At 41.4% G+C, this 12,653-nt stretch overlaps 1 protein-coding gene across 1 annotated transcript; it reads right to left on the bottom strand.

Annotated features, from left to right (window-relative positions):
* Positions 1 to 253: 253 nt before the first annotated feature.
* Positions 254 to 11,105, bottom strand: TIPRL (TOR signaling pathway regulator). Its single transcript, XM_075513514.1, has 7 exons — positions 10,911 to 11,105; positions 7,200 to 7,379; positions 6,220 to 6,319; positions 4,905 to 5,036; positions 4,399 to 4,494; positions 3,571 to 3,633; positions 254 to 1,914 (listed from the first exon to the last, which is right to left on the bottom strand). The coding sequence occupies exons 1-7, from the start codon at positions 11,009 to 11,011 to the stop codon at positions 1,765 to 1,767; spliced, it is 822 nt and encodes a 273-aa protein (XP_075369629.1). The 5' UTR covers positions 11,012 to 11,105; the 3' UTR covers positions 254 to 1,764.
* Between the last annotated feature and the right edge of the window lie 1,548 nt (positions 11,106 to 12,653).

A 12,653-nucleotide genomic window follows, 5' to 3' on the forward strand; every position in this document is an offset into this window, starting at 1 on the left:
AAGGCTGAAGGTGTATTCAGGAAAAAAATATTCTCATCAATAACTTTTTACAAAACAATCCTCACAGACCATCAGTGAGGTAGGCATGTATTATCTCTCATTTTTACATACAGGGAACTGAGGCACAGAGAAGTGACTTCCCCACGGTTAGAATAAACCGGTGACACAGGAAAAACTGCAGTTAGTTCCCGCCTTTCAGCTTTATGATCAATTCACTAGACCAGGCTGCCTCAAATAAAAGTGAAACAAAGTGTGTTGTTTGTTTTTATTAAGAAAACAGTCACTTAGACAGCAGCAGACTTTTTTCTAAAAACCTCAGGGTCTTCTCTAAGTGAAAACCATTTCTCAAAAGACTTGGTTAAATACCAGGTTTTGAGGTGGGTTGCTTCTATGAAGCCATGCAGTGTAGAATATGAAGATTTTTAAACAAAAACTCCCAAGACATCAGAATGTGCACACATTCTTATCTGCCATCACCTTAAAGCACAAGGCCTGCTTTTTGCTACAGTCATTTGCTTCTTGCACTTCATTGAGTGTGAGCAGTAAATCTAGACAAGTCTGTTTAGCTACCCCACTCTTAGGCCAAACCATTTACATAATTTAGGATTTCCAAAAGCAATACAAATATTTAAAGTTTAACCTACAAAGTGTTGAGTTAAAACCATGACTATACATGTGGTCACACTTCTACTAATATCAGAACTTAAAGAATTGTAAAAATAAACCAAAATGACATATCTGGAATACATGGTAGCATCCCTTTAAGGCTATATAGGATCTTGTTTCTCAAACTGCAAATACCAGCATCCTTCAGGGATTAGAGACTAAACACCCCTCTCTCCCCCAGCCTTAAGCCACTCTGCAGTTTAGCAGTTCGACTGTCAGGGCAGTATAACCATCATACATGGGCAGCAGCCAATGTGTCCAACAGAAGGTCAATACAGTACAATGCGTTTCCAATATAGTACATGACTGCAGCAGCATACAGACCCCAAGTAATAGTCTCCGGGTCTGCCTAGAGAAATCTGGCTGACATCAGATTAAACTAGTATTTGTGAAGAGATTTAGCAGTGTGTATCACTGTTAACCTGCAGCTTTTCTCCTGCTCTGGAGTTAATGCCTCACAAATAAGGTAATTTTACCTTTATATAGTGTCAAACAAATGTAATTTTTTTTTTTCCTCCTTAAACCTATCCTCAGATGAAATGAATACTGTTAAGTTAGAGTCTGGATCAGAGACTCCAAAAAGTAACTTAGTTGGTTATCAGCTCACAGTAGGGGAAACCAAGCAAAACGTGTAGTTTAGGACGGACAGCTCAAAATAAATGCAGAAGATTTTTTTTTTTTTTTACTGTGGATGATTTCTCAATAAAAATAAAATCATGCCAATTTTACTACTCCAATAGTCTCTTAGTATCTGAGGCAGCAATAACAAAATCATCAGGAATTGTTTGTGGTGGAGAGTCCAGACAATACTCCTGCCTAACCAGTGAACTAAACAGAACCCAGACTCTTAATCGTGACAGTCTTTCTCCAGTGCTGTTGAAAACTGTACCTCACCACCAGTCTATCATTAACTCCAGATACAGGTTAAAAAACAAACAAACAAACACCATTAGCAAAACCTGCTTGAAATGTTTTCTCTCAGGGCTACAGAAAAATTAGCCAAATTCTTTATTCCACTAGTAGTGAAACCGGCCCCCATGGCAAAGGTTACATGATCACATTATCTCCAGTCTACTTCAAGTCCATATAAAGTCACATTTATTTAGACTTAACACACATGGTTTCCAGTGATGCTTCTGGTTTAGGCTCCAGCTTCTCTGGGAATTCTAGTTTTTCACAGATTGTCTCCTTTATGGGTAGATACTGAGAGATCTCGTTAGGTTCCGTGAACAGTGAAGGTGGGACGTGCTAAGAAGCAAAAATTTTACATGAAACAAGGGCATGAAGGGGGGGGGGGGGAAGTATTCCAAAAATCAAACTTTTACAGACAATTACTCTATGATTTATGTGATTTAAACACCTGAAGTCAGGTATGATTATTAAAATTTACCTTATAACTTCAAATGTACATACAGTCTTTTACTCCTTGTGTGGATCAACAGGCTAAGGAAATGTATTTAATGTTTTAAGCAGCAGATTATAAGAGTGAAAGGAGGTCAGAGACATTCATGAACAGCTACAATGTTAAAAAAAAAAAAACCAAAACATTTATCACTTGAATGTAACAAACAGCCTTTTTGAGGTTCTAGTTCTAGATGAGACTAGGATGGCCACAAGGGATCCCATGCTTAATGTCTTCTAGCCATTGCAATATATTCACTGGAGTTGCTCAGATTTAGCTATTGATAATTGATATACCTCAACATGCATCTTAGTTTTATGAAGTCCACCACAGACATTTATATGAAATACTAAAACTCATTGGATTTTAATTTCATATTTGAAGAAATTAGGTGGTTTCATCAAGTTAATCAATATCTTTCTCTGGAGATTCCTGTAGACAGCTTAACTTCACCACATACAAGACATTTGACGAAAAAAAAAAAAAATCTATACTGAGCAAACCACCTTCAAACTTTCTAACAACAATATTTAAGAAGTGTATCCAGAGCTATTCAAATGCAATCTGTATTTTGGCTAACCCTAACACACAAGGAATCACACTGCTGTTTGAATTATTTCAAACCTAAGTGAACCAGGAATCTTTTTTGCTTTACCTATGCAAGCTGATCTAGGGAACTGAAAAGCCACATGCTTTTCCTCTCTATAACAACAGGCAGTAAAAATTATTTAACAGTGTAGATGATAATTTTTAAACATGAGGTAAAGTAAAACCTAGATCACTGATTTATATTTAAAAACCCACAAAACTATCAAAAAGCTCATGTCTGGATTTAGTCCTGTTTATAGAGATCACACATTGTTAAGAAATGATACAGCGCCCCTTTCCTCAAAAAGAAAAGCATTTTGCAAAAATATGCCCTCAGAAGGTTAGTAACACATTAGTCACTTTTTACAGGTGAAGGAAAAACAAGGGAGAAGGAAAGTAACAAGAATACCCAAGATCAGGTGTTGGGTCAAAAATAAAAATCAACAGCTGCAACTCTAAACGTGCCACAAATTATTCTGAGCCATTACTAGAGTTTTAAGGTGGGGTATTAAACTTATTTCAGAAAAACTGAATGAGTCTATTACCAAACAGATCTTAACCCCTAATACTACTTGCAAGCATACAACCAGCCCTGAAATTTAGCATCATGGGACATGGACTACCTGATTTTGTGGCTGAACAGTTCTGTGAAAAACTAAAATAATAAAAAAAATCTTGTTAACTCAAAAGTAGAAAGAGTAACCCAATCCCATATCTTGTCATGTGTTCTAAGCATTTACAAATGCAAATCTGCCCTGAAATCACCAAAATAAATGTTGCATAAGCAGAAAGGTTTTTCCTCTGTATCAATTCCAAACCTAACAAAGAATGACTTACAGACACAGTATTTTCTATGCTGACCATAAAACAATTTTAAAAAGCAGACAGAAAAAAAAATTTTAAAAATGCAATACCTTTAAACTTGATATTTTGCTTTCTCTGGATGTATATTCTCGCAACATGTAGGCCTTATCAGCCTAATGGGGGAAAAAAAGCAAAAATTAATTACAAAATTATCATCTAGTATCTGTGCAAAATTATCATTTTAAATACACTGAATTTAGCAAGCATTTGAATTTGGTTGACCACAGATTTTCACCTGGGAGCAGAAACATATGTTCAAATTCACGAAGACAGAGAAAGATATTTAGCAATGTTCTCTTTCCCAAAAATCACTTTTCTATGTGCATGCATGAAAAAAAAGAATCTATGACTGAATATACTTGTTAATCTTTACTCAGCTAGAACTCCTACATCAGTACAAATACAGCTAGACAGAATAAGCAAACCACAACTGTTACGTTCTATATTATTTATGAGATACTAGAACTCAATGTACTATGGACAGTTATTTGCAAGTTAAAACTTGCAGTCATATATTAGCCAAGCCAAAAAACATTTACTTGGAGATGAGGATAATAACAATAGCACACCATTTACTGTTGCCTATTTTTCATCTTGTACTTCCTCTCTAATCTGTGTCTGTCAAATATATTTAAATGATTACTTCATATGAGGGGTAGCCTACACTGCTCATGCAATACCGAGCCCCATGGCATCCAGCACCTGGTTGCTACTTCAGCACCACCACAAAAACAAAATAGACTTGAAAGTTCAGTTCAGGTAACCTCTATGCCCCCAAGCATCAGTATTAAATTACAGGAATATCAGCAGGTCTTCTCTGAAAGTGACATGGCAAGGGAGCATCTGTAAAACATTAATGATGGCGAAAAAGGGTTTACCTCATGATGAAGCCTTGTATCATTCATCCTGATAAGTACCCCATCAACTCGCAAGAAAAACCTCAACAGCACAAAAAAGCTGGAAGGCATAACTCTCTGCAAAAATAAAGATGTTCCATTCAGCACATTACAAAGTTTTACTTTAAGTATGCACTTATCTGCAGCAGATATTCACAACGAAAGATAGTATGAGGAGCTTTCAGTAGTAAAGTCAAAATTTGGGCTGTTGATATGCTACAGCTATCATTGGACAGCAGGGAAGACAGTGTCTCAAAAGATTCTTAGGAAGGATGCAGAAAGAGGGTAAAGATTTTTCCCTGAAGCAACTGACAGAAAGATTTCAAGACAACATAGTTTCCTGTAAGATTATATTTCTAAGAGCAAGGATACAGAAATTTGCATTTTAAACTTTCAATCCCAAAATGATCATGCAAAAAGTGACTGCATTTGGCATGCATTAGCCAACTGAGTCACCAAGTGTCTCGTATACACCTCTTAATACTCACTATTTTTACACTCAAACTTGATACTCCATGATCGTGAAGTTCATCTTCAAACAGAAGTACTTCTTCAAAAAACATAATTTGTTCCCTAGCTTTCAATTTCTCTGTATTTATGTGTTCTGTTGTAGGAACAACCTAAAGAAAAAGATTAAGAACAGTTAGCATATTAATTTGTTGCCAAGCTACGTAAAGTTTGTCCTGATCTTTTGAATCCCACAATTGCTAGTTTTACAAAGGAAAAAGCTTTTAGGGCACTAAGCTTAGAAATTTGGGATGTTTTAAGAGAAAAAGCTAAAAAGTAAACCCAAAGTCTCCAAGAGGAAACATCAATCAAAGCAAAGACCAAGAGTGGAAAACTCTGAATAAACTTCCCTCTGGGTACAGACTTAGCAGGGTAATCAGCTGCAAACAATTCTGCTCACTTTCTGTATTTCAAAACATTTGAAGATGCCTCATGTTTAACATACAAATGAGAAGTTCTGGGTTATAAACAAGATTCCATGCATTTAGTATCTCTAGCCCACTACAAACCCTGAACAGGATTCTAATAAAGCCTTTCCATGGAAATCAAGTAGTACCTATATGTTTTCTATCTCACGGTCTCTGTATACACTCATACACTTCTGCTGCCTAAAGACTACAGGCCAACAAGACATCGTTTATTTCTATACTGCACTTTTAATTCCAGAATAACTCAAGAGATCTACAACTAACGCAATCCTAGTGAATTCATATAGATTATCTGCTTAGTAGCAAGCAATCCATATACAGTAAAAAGACACTGGGAACTTCAGTCTTATTTTAACGTAAATAAAGACAAGGGAGGGCCTGTGAGTTTAAATATCAGGACTTACGTTGCAGAAAAACATAAAGCCATTGAAAGCAGCCAGATCTACATATCTGCTTAGACAAGCGGGCAAGTAATGGAGAGTAAAGGTACTAGAGAATTACACAGTTGATAGTTCTGTTGTGTGTGAGGAGCTCAGGACTTCAGAAGGGCATCCAGCAAGCACTGACGATACCCATGTGCTTCACTCTCCGAGTAAGTCCTCACTAAGGGACACAATGGCACCCTTTTATATAACCCTAAAATGCTTTAAAAAAACAAAACCCAGTTATTAAAATAAGCCATGATTTGGTTAGGATAACATGCTGAGAGACATGAAAAGCCCAAACTATACTTTGAAGTCAGAAACTAAAATCATTCATGCTTCATACAGAAGCCTATTGAAAGGTAAATGACAGCTTAAAAAAAAAAAGTGTTTGTGTTTGACAGAAACAGTATGCAATCAGCATTTAACAAGGAGAAAATGGTTACCTTTAATGTTGCAGTATCTCCCAGCAACGTTCCTTTGTAGTCTGTTGTGTAAGTCCAATCATATGGCTTGACAACTTCCTTGGTGTGCTCAGTCTCACTCCTCAAGAAGTGAAAGAGAAAACAGCATGCTTTGTAGTAATTCTTAAAAAATTACAGCTTCACATAAGATTATGTATTACGATTCCCACACTCTTCAAGAAGAAAAACAGCAGCATTGTCTGTGCTGCAATGATGATGTCAAGACTTAATCATACACTATTGCTTCTTTCACAACATCTGTTTCCTTAATAAATTAGGAAACTGTTACCAGAGTTTCTGTGCTAACACTATCTGTGCTACGAGTCAAAAAAAAAGATTTTAGTTCAATGTTGTTGAAAAATTTGTATTTCAAGGTCATTTTTTCTTTAAGTAGGCAGAAAGCAATCTGCTGATAAGCAATCTGCTGCTAACACACAGCAATGATTAACACTATTTGCCTTAGTTTTCATGACAGCTTTGATTTCTCTCTGTGCTTCATTTCTAGGTGGTCTAATTTGGTAAATTAGATGTAAATGTGCAACTAATTTGGTAAATACTACGCAGTACAATTAGTTCTCATATATGGTAATTGTTCTGCTATATTCCTAGGCCTAAGATTTTGAACATGGACAGCATTTTGCACTTTGAAACGCCACACAATACAACCTTGTAATGCTCGAGGCCCTATGAGTTTGAATAAACAGAAACAGTGTTAAGCACGTTAAACTTGTAGTTTATTTTAAGGAAGTCAAGACACAACTGAAAAATATAGTTGACCCAACTTAACAGATAGGATGATAACGACAAAGAAAAGCTAAGTGAATTCTGTGATCACACACTGTATCTACGGTAGAACCAAATGGAACATGATCTTCAAGAGTTCAGTCTGTTCTTTTAACTACTTTATTACAGTTTCACATACAACACACCAGTACTTGCCCACTGGTGATAAAATACTGTACCTGCTCTCTTGCCACTCCTCTGCACAAGCCACTTTGATCATACCTTGACAATTATTGACACATTTTAAAGCATCTGTTGCATTGAACTCAATTCCAAAACCACGATCATGCTGTATTCTTAGGATATTGTCTCCAAACATCATCTCTGGCAGGGAAGGCATGTGTAATTCATCAGCCAATCTGCACAGAAAAATAAAAGTCCCATGAAGAGAGATCAGTCAGCTATAGTGCAGTGAAAGCAGTCCTTGTTTTGGAATAAGTATTCTTTAGACCACTGTCATTTAGAAGACACATCATCAATACGTTCTGCAAAACTTTGTTGTTTTCCCAGTTTAATCATTTGACATGAACTGCAGAGTCATTGATCCAAAGTGACTTTTCCACCACAAAAGTATTCCTAAAACATTCCCTCTCCATCAGGCTCATACAGAAGTCTCATACATGAGGAATCAAAAAAAATAGCTGATAAACATGAAGTAGCAGCTTCCAGCCTGTTGTGGCAAGTCCCTGGATGGTCCATGAACTACTTCGGCAGGTGCCCAAAAAGAAGTTTTAGAAACAAGCACTCATCATCAGCAAGTTTAAATTCACTGCACAGTGATCCATACCTCCAAATTTAGAAGCCTACAAAAAGGGGCTGAAAACAACCCCAGCAGAGTATGTGAAAAGTGCCGAAGACACTAGTATACTCTACTACTTTCCCGAGCTGGTAGAGAATACATACCGGTATTTGTAACCTTAAGCATGAAAGCCACAGCTGTAGCCACAGACCCAACTGAACAAAGTACTGCATGAACCAAATAAGCATGATCCCTGCAGAAAATCTCAAACCATCCTATTTCACATTTTGTTTTACATCAATCTTTATACTTATTTATACATATGTACATATATACATACACTATATATAAATACACACACACACACGTAACACCCCTTTATATACATACCAACCTTACTTACCAAAAGGCTTCATATACTTCTTTTCCTCCCTACCACTACCTACTTTACTTATCAAGATCAAAAAGAAATAAATGACATCTGGAGAGAAGAAAACTTTAGGAAATACACTAATTTTAAGGAGTGGAGAAACAAAAGTATCCTAATCGCAACTTTCACATTGATAATAAGGCATTCCTGAACAAAAGTGGTTATTTCTGTAACCCTGCATACAAAAGAACATTATGCTAAGCAAACTGAAACAAAAATAGTGAATTTGTAGACCTGGAGAATAAGGTCCTATGTCTTTCCCAGAGAAGGCAGAATAACGTTACCAACTCTTCCATTTCATCAAGTGTAGGCCATTTGACCTGCAAAGACCAACTCCAGCACAGAAAGGAGTTCTTGGCTACGGCACATTGTGCTGGTTTTGGCTGGGATAGAGTTAATTTTCTTCACAGTAGCTAGTATGGGGCTATGTTTTAGATTTGTGCTGAAAACAGTGTTGGTAACACAGGGATGTTTTAGTTACTGCTGAGCAGTGCTTACACAGAGTCAAGGCCTTTTCTGCTTCTCACCCCACCCCACCAGCGAGTAGGCTGGGGGTGCACAAGAAGCTGGGAGGGGACACAGCTGGGACAGCTGACCCCAGCTGACCAAAGGGATCTCCCATGCCATATGATGTCATGCTCAGTATATAAAGCTGGGGGAAGAAGAAGGAAGAGAGTGATGTTTGGAGTGATGGCGTTTGTCTTCCCAAGTAACCATTACATGTGATGGAGTCCTGCTTTCCTGGAGATGGCTGAACACCTGCCTGCCGATGGGAAGTGGTGAATGAATTCCTTGTTTTGCTTTGCTTGTGTGTGTGGCTTTTGCTTTACCTATTAAACTGTCTTTATCTCAATCCACGAGTTTTCTCACTTTTACCCTTCCAATTCTCTCCCTCATCCCACGGGGGGGGGGGGGGGAGTGAGCGAGCAGCTGATTGGGGCTTAGTTCCCAGCTGGGGTTAAACCACAACACACATTTAATCCTTCACCTTTCCACAGAGGTTGTCGAGGGATTTTTGTGATATATACATTTGCCAGAAATAAAACTCCAACAGATACTAATGATGTTCCCCAAGCAACAAAAAAAGGCAAAATGCCAAGAGAAATACATTATAAAAGGAACCTGACTAAAAGCACTGCAACTGGATAGTTCCTGACTCTTCAAATTTGAAGTGGGGGAATTGTTTTGGGGATCTCATGCTAGGTACTAAGACCTAAAGGTAAATGGCTAATTTTGGACTTCTCTTCCCTACCCTGCAAAATCACCTGTGTTCTTTCAAGCTTGTGTTGTGGCTCTTGCAACTTTACTTTTCAGCCTGTTTCAACATGTTCTAAAAAACTGTGTGTCCCTCAAAAACATCTAAACAGATACAGGTAATTTCTGAAAATTACAGAGGTGACTGTTTATTTTAAAATAGCTACAGTTAAAGAAACTTCATAGATCAGAAGATGAGTACAGCAGGCAATTTGGCTTCTACACCAGCAGTTCAAGTCTCTCTCCTCCTTTACAGATAATGAAGTGAGTTAACATCCTCCTGATCTTAAGAATAAAGATCTTCATTTTTAAGAGGTAGCATCCTACAAAATAAGTCCTCACAAACATGCTGTAAAAATGAGATGCTCTAATAAGAGCCCTTCTCTCCCTGCAGGACACAGGTACAGCTTAGCTGGATCTTGAATCCTCATTACAGAAAAATGGCTAAATCACAGGATTCAAGTTTTCTTATCCGTAACTGCAAAAACCAAAGGACCATTAGTCAGAAGCAGTTTGAAAAGATTATTTTTTAGGCATTGAACTTAGCATAAATATGGAGGAAGGAACATAGTTTTTACCTGTTTTAAGGCAGATATCCAGTTTTAAAAAAACAGTATAATGCTGTTATGTTAAAAAATTTAACATTTACATAGCTTACTATAATAAAAAAAAAGCATAACATTTCAAGACACGGGACTTTATCAAACAAATGACTCTCAAAAAAGATAAAAGCAACATTAATGAAGATACATTGAACAAGACTAAAAAGATTTCCATGTATGTACTCCAGAAACTGAAACCAAGAAGTATCTGTCAAATTCTACAGCCACTAAGGTCAGCTATGGCACTACACAGCTGAACTGTTCAGTTCCACCTTAGCAAATCTGACTTAAGTACTTGATGCTGACACAGGAGCATTTTCTCCAACAGTTTGACAGCAGTGGAAATTACTACTACGAGAGAGCAAACAATAAATTTTTAATGAAATCCACTATCTTAAAATAACCATTACCACGAAATGGCTTATGACAGTGCGGACTGCGTTTAAAAGAACCTTAATCACCATTAAAAAGTAATTAAGAAAAACAGGCTTCTAATTAGCAGGCTTCAGTTTACAGAGATCCGGATCTCCAAAACCGTTAGTACTCATTAAAAACAAAATTCTGGAAACCATCTGTAACCCAAACCACCCCAGTTTCTCAAGCCAGAAAATCAACCTTACCCTCGCAAAAAGAGAAGGAACAAAAGCCCCCGAGCTACTGGAATAAGCAGCGTCTCCCCTACCCTGGGGACGTTATTTATTTCTTACTCAAGGCGCCAAGGCGCCCCAAAGCCTTCGCTGTCAGGGAGTGAGGTCCCAGCCCCGCGGAGGCTCCGCCCCGGCGCCCCCTGGGGAGGGGCAGCGAGCCGCGGAGGCACCGTCGTCTCGTCCCCCCCCCGGCCCGGCCAGCCCCAAGCCCGCCCCACCTCTCGGCCTGCGCCGACTTCATGATGTGCGTCCGGGCAGCGCTCAGCTTCCACGGCCCGAAGGTGAAGTCGCGCCGGCTGCTCTGGAAAACAGGGTGCATGGCGGAGGCGAGGGGTGAAGGCCCCGCCGAGGAGAAGGCAAGAGGGGCCGGAAGGGGCGGCGGCGGAGCCTGCCCCGCCTCGCCTCTCCGCCGCAGCCCGCACACCCCGAACGGCAGCAGCGCCGCCGCCGGAATCGCCGCCTCCAGGGACTTCCGCTTCCGGGGGCGCACCCGGAAGCCGTGCGGCGGCAGGAGGTGACGTGCGGGGCACGGGCGGTGAGGACGGGAGGCGTCTGCGGCGCGGCTCAGCGGGGTCGGTGGCGGCGGGCCCGGCCTCCTCTGCGCCCCGGAGCCGTCGTGCTGCGGGGTGAGAGCGCGGGCGGGAGCCGCCTACCTCTTCCTGCCCGCCGCCGGAGAGGGGTATCTCCGGCCTCCTCTGCCCGGCGGCGCCGCGGGGGGCAGCTGGGCGCGAAGAGCCAGCGAGCTCACCTGAGCCCCTCTTCCTGGGCTGCAGCGGCCGCAGCAGCCGGTGCAAAGCGTGCGTGTGCCCGGTGGGCATTCGTGCCTCTAGCCGCATCCCCGGTGGTACCTCGCCGAGCGCAGCCCGAAGCGGCAGGGCGGCTCTGGGCTTGCCGCGGGGGCTAGGGGCAGAGCTCGCTGGGCGGCACGTCTGCGCGCTAAGGCAGCGCTCCGGCGGCGGTGCTGCTCACGGGCGGGTAAGAGCGGTCATGGGGACCTCTAGAGCCCTGGTGGTCCCGGGCCGTTCTCCCTGGCCGCGCTCAAAGGTTCATCAAGCATTACCTAGCTCCAACACACAGACGCCTCATGCTATTTTAGGTATTACACATGCCGGCATGCATGCCTGTGGAATCTCCTGCGCTGGTTGGGTATAGCTTCTTGAATGCTGCCCAAAGACGGTCTTTTAAGTGTCAAAATGTGATGGCATGTTAAGCTTAAAATCCTGTAGAAAAGCATTGGTATAACTGGTTGAGAATGACACATAGTTCGCCATTCCAGCACTGATGGCCGGGTGTTCACGTCGCTTTTCTGCATTATCGAAAGGACAGGCTAACTCCCCAAGAACTTCCCTTAGCACAGGGGCACGATGCATGGTCCAGCTCCTGTTGGACAGGCCACAGAACCAGGGCAAGCAGAGACAGCGGCCATGGGAATGCAATGCCCGCATCACAAAAAAACTCCATCTCTTCCAAATCACAGAGCAACCAAAAGGCAGCAAAGCTCAAGTTGGAGCAGTTGTCTGCTGCACTCAAGGGCCCTGCCAGGGTATGGGGAAGCTGGGAGTTAGGGATGCCCACGTGTGGTATTTATCCTTCACTGTTTATCTGTGCCCACTTGTGCTTTGCTTCAGGTGGGGGGAAGAACCCCTCCCAAAATCTGCTCTGTATTACTTTTAATAGCATTTTGGGGTCTAGGAAGTCTAGCAATTAGGATCTGCCCCTCTCTGGCACTGACTTGCGCTGTGTGCTGGGGCACTGCACCTGATCTGTGGAAAATGGATTCTCCCTTCTAACTGGACTCCTGCGTTTTCGGCGAAGGAGGGCTGCAAAGAACCCTGCGGTGTCGGGGAGCAGCGGCTGTGCCTCGGGGCGGGCCCGCGGGGTAGATGCGGTGCCCCGCTTCTTCAGCCGGGTCACGGCAGGACTCTTCCCGCGGTGGCGGAGCGGCCTGGCCGGGGGAGCCC

The sequence above is a fragment of the Mycteria americana genome, chromosome 1 (assembly GCF_035582795.1).
Source record: "Mycteria americana isolate JAX WOST 10 ecotype Jacksonville Zoo and Gardens chromosome 1, USCA_MyAme_1.0, whole genome shotgun sequence".
NCBI classification, from domain to species: Eukaryota; Metazoa; Chordata; class Aves; order Ciconiiformes; family Ciconiidae; genus Mycteria; species Mycteria americana.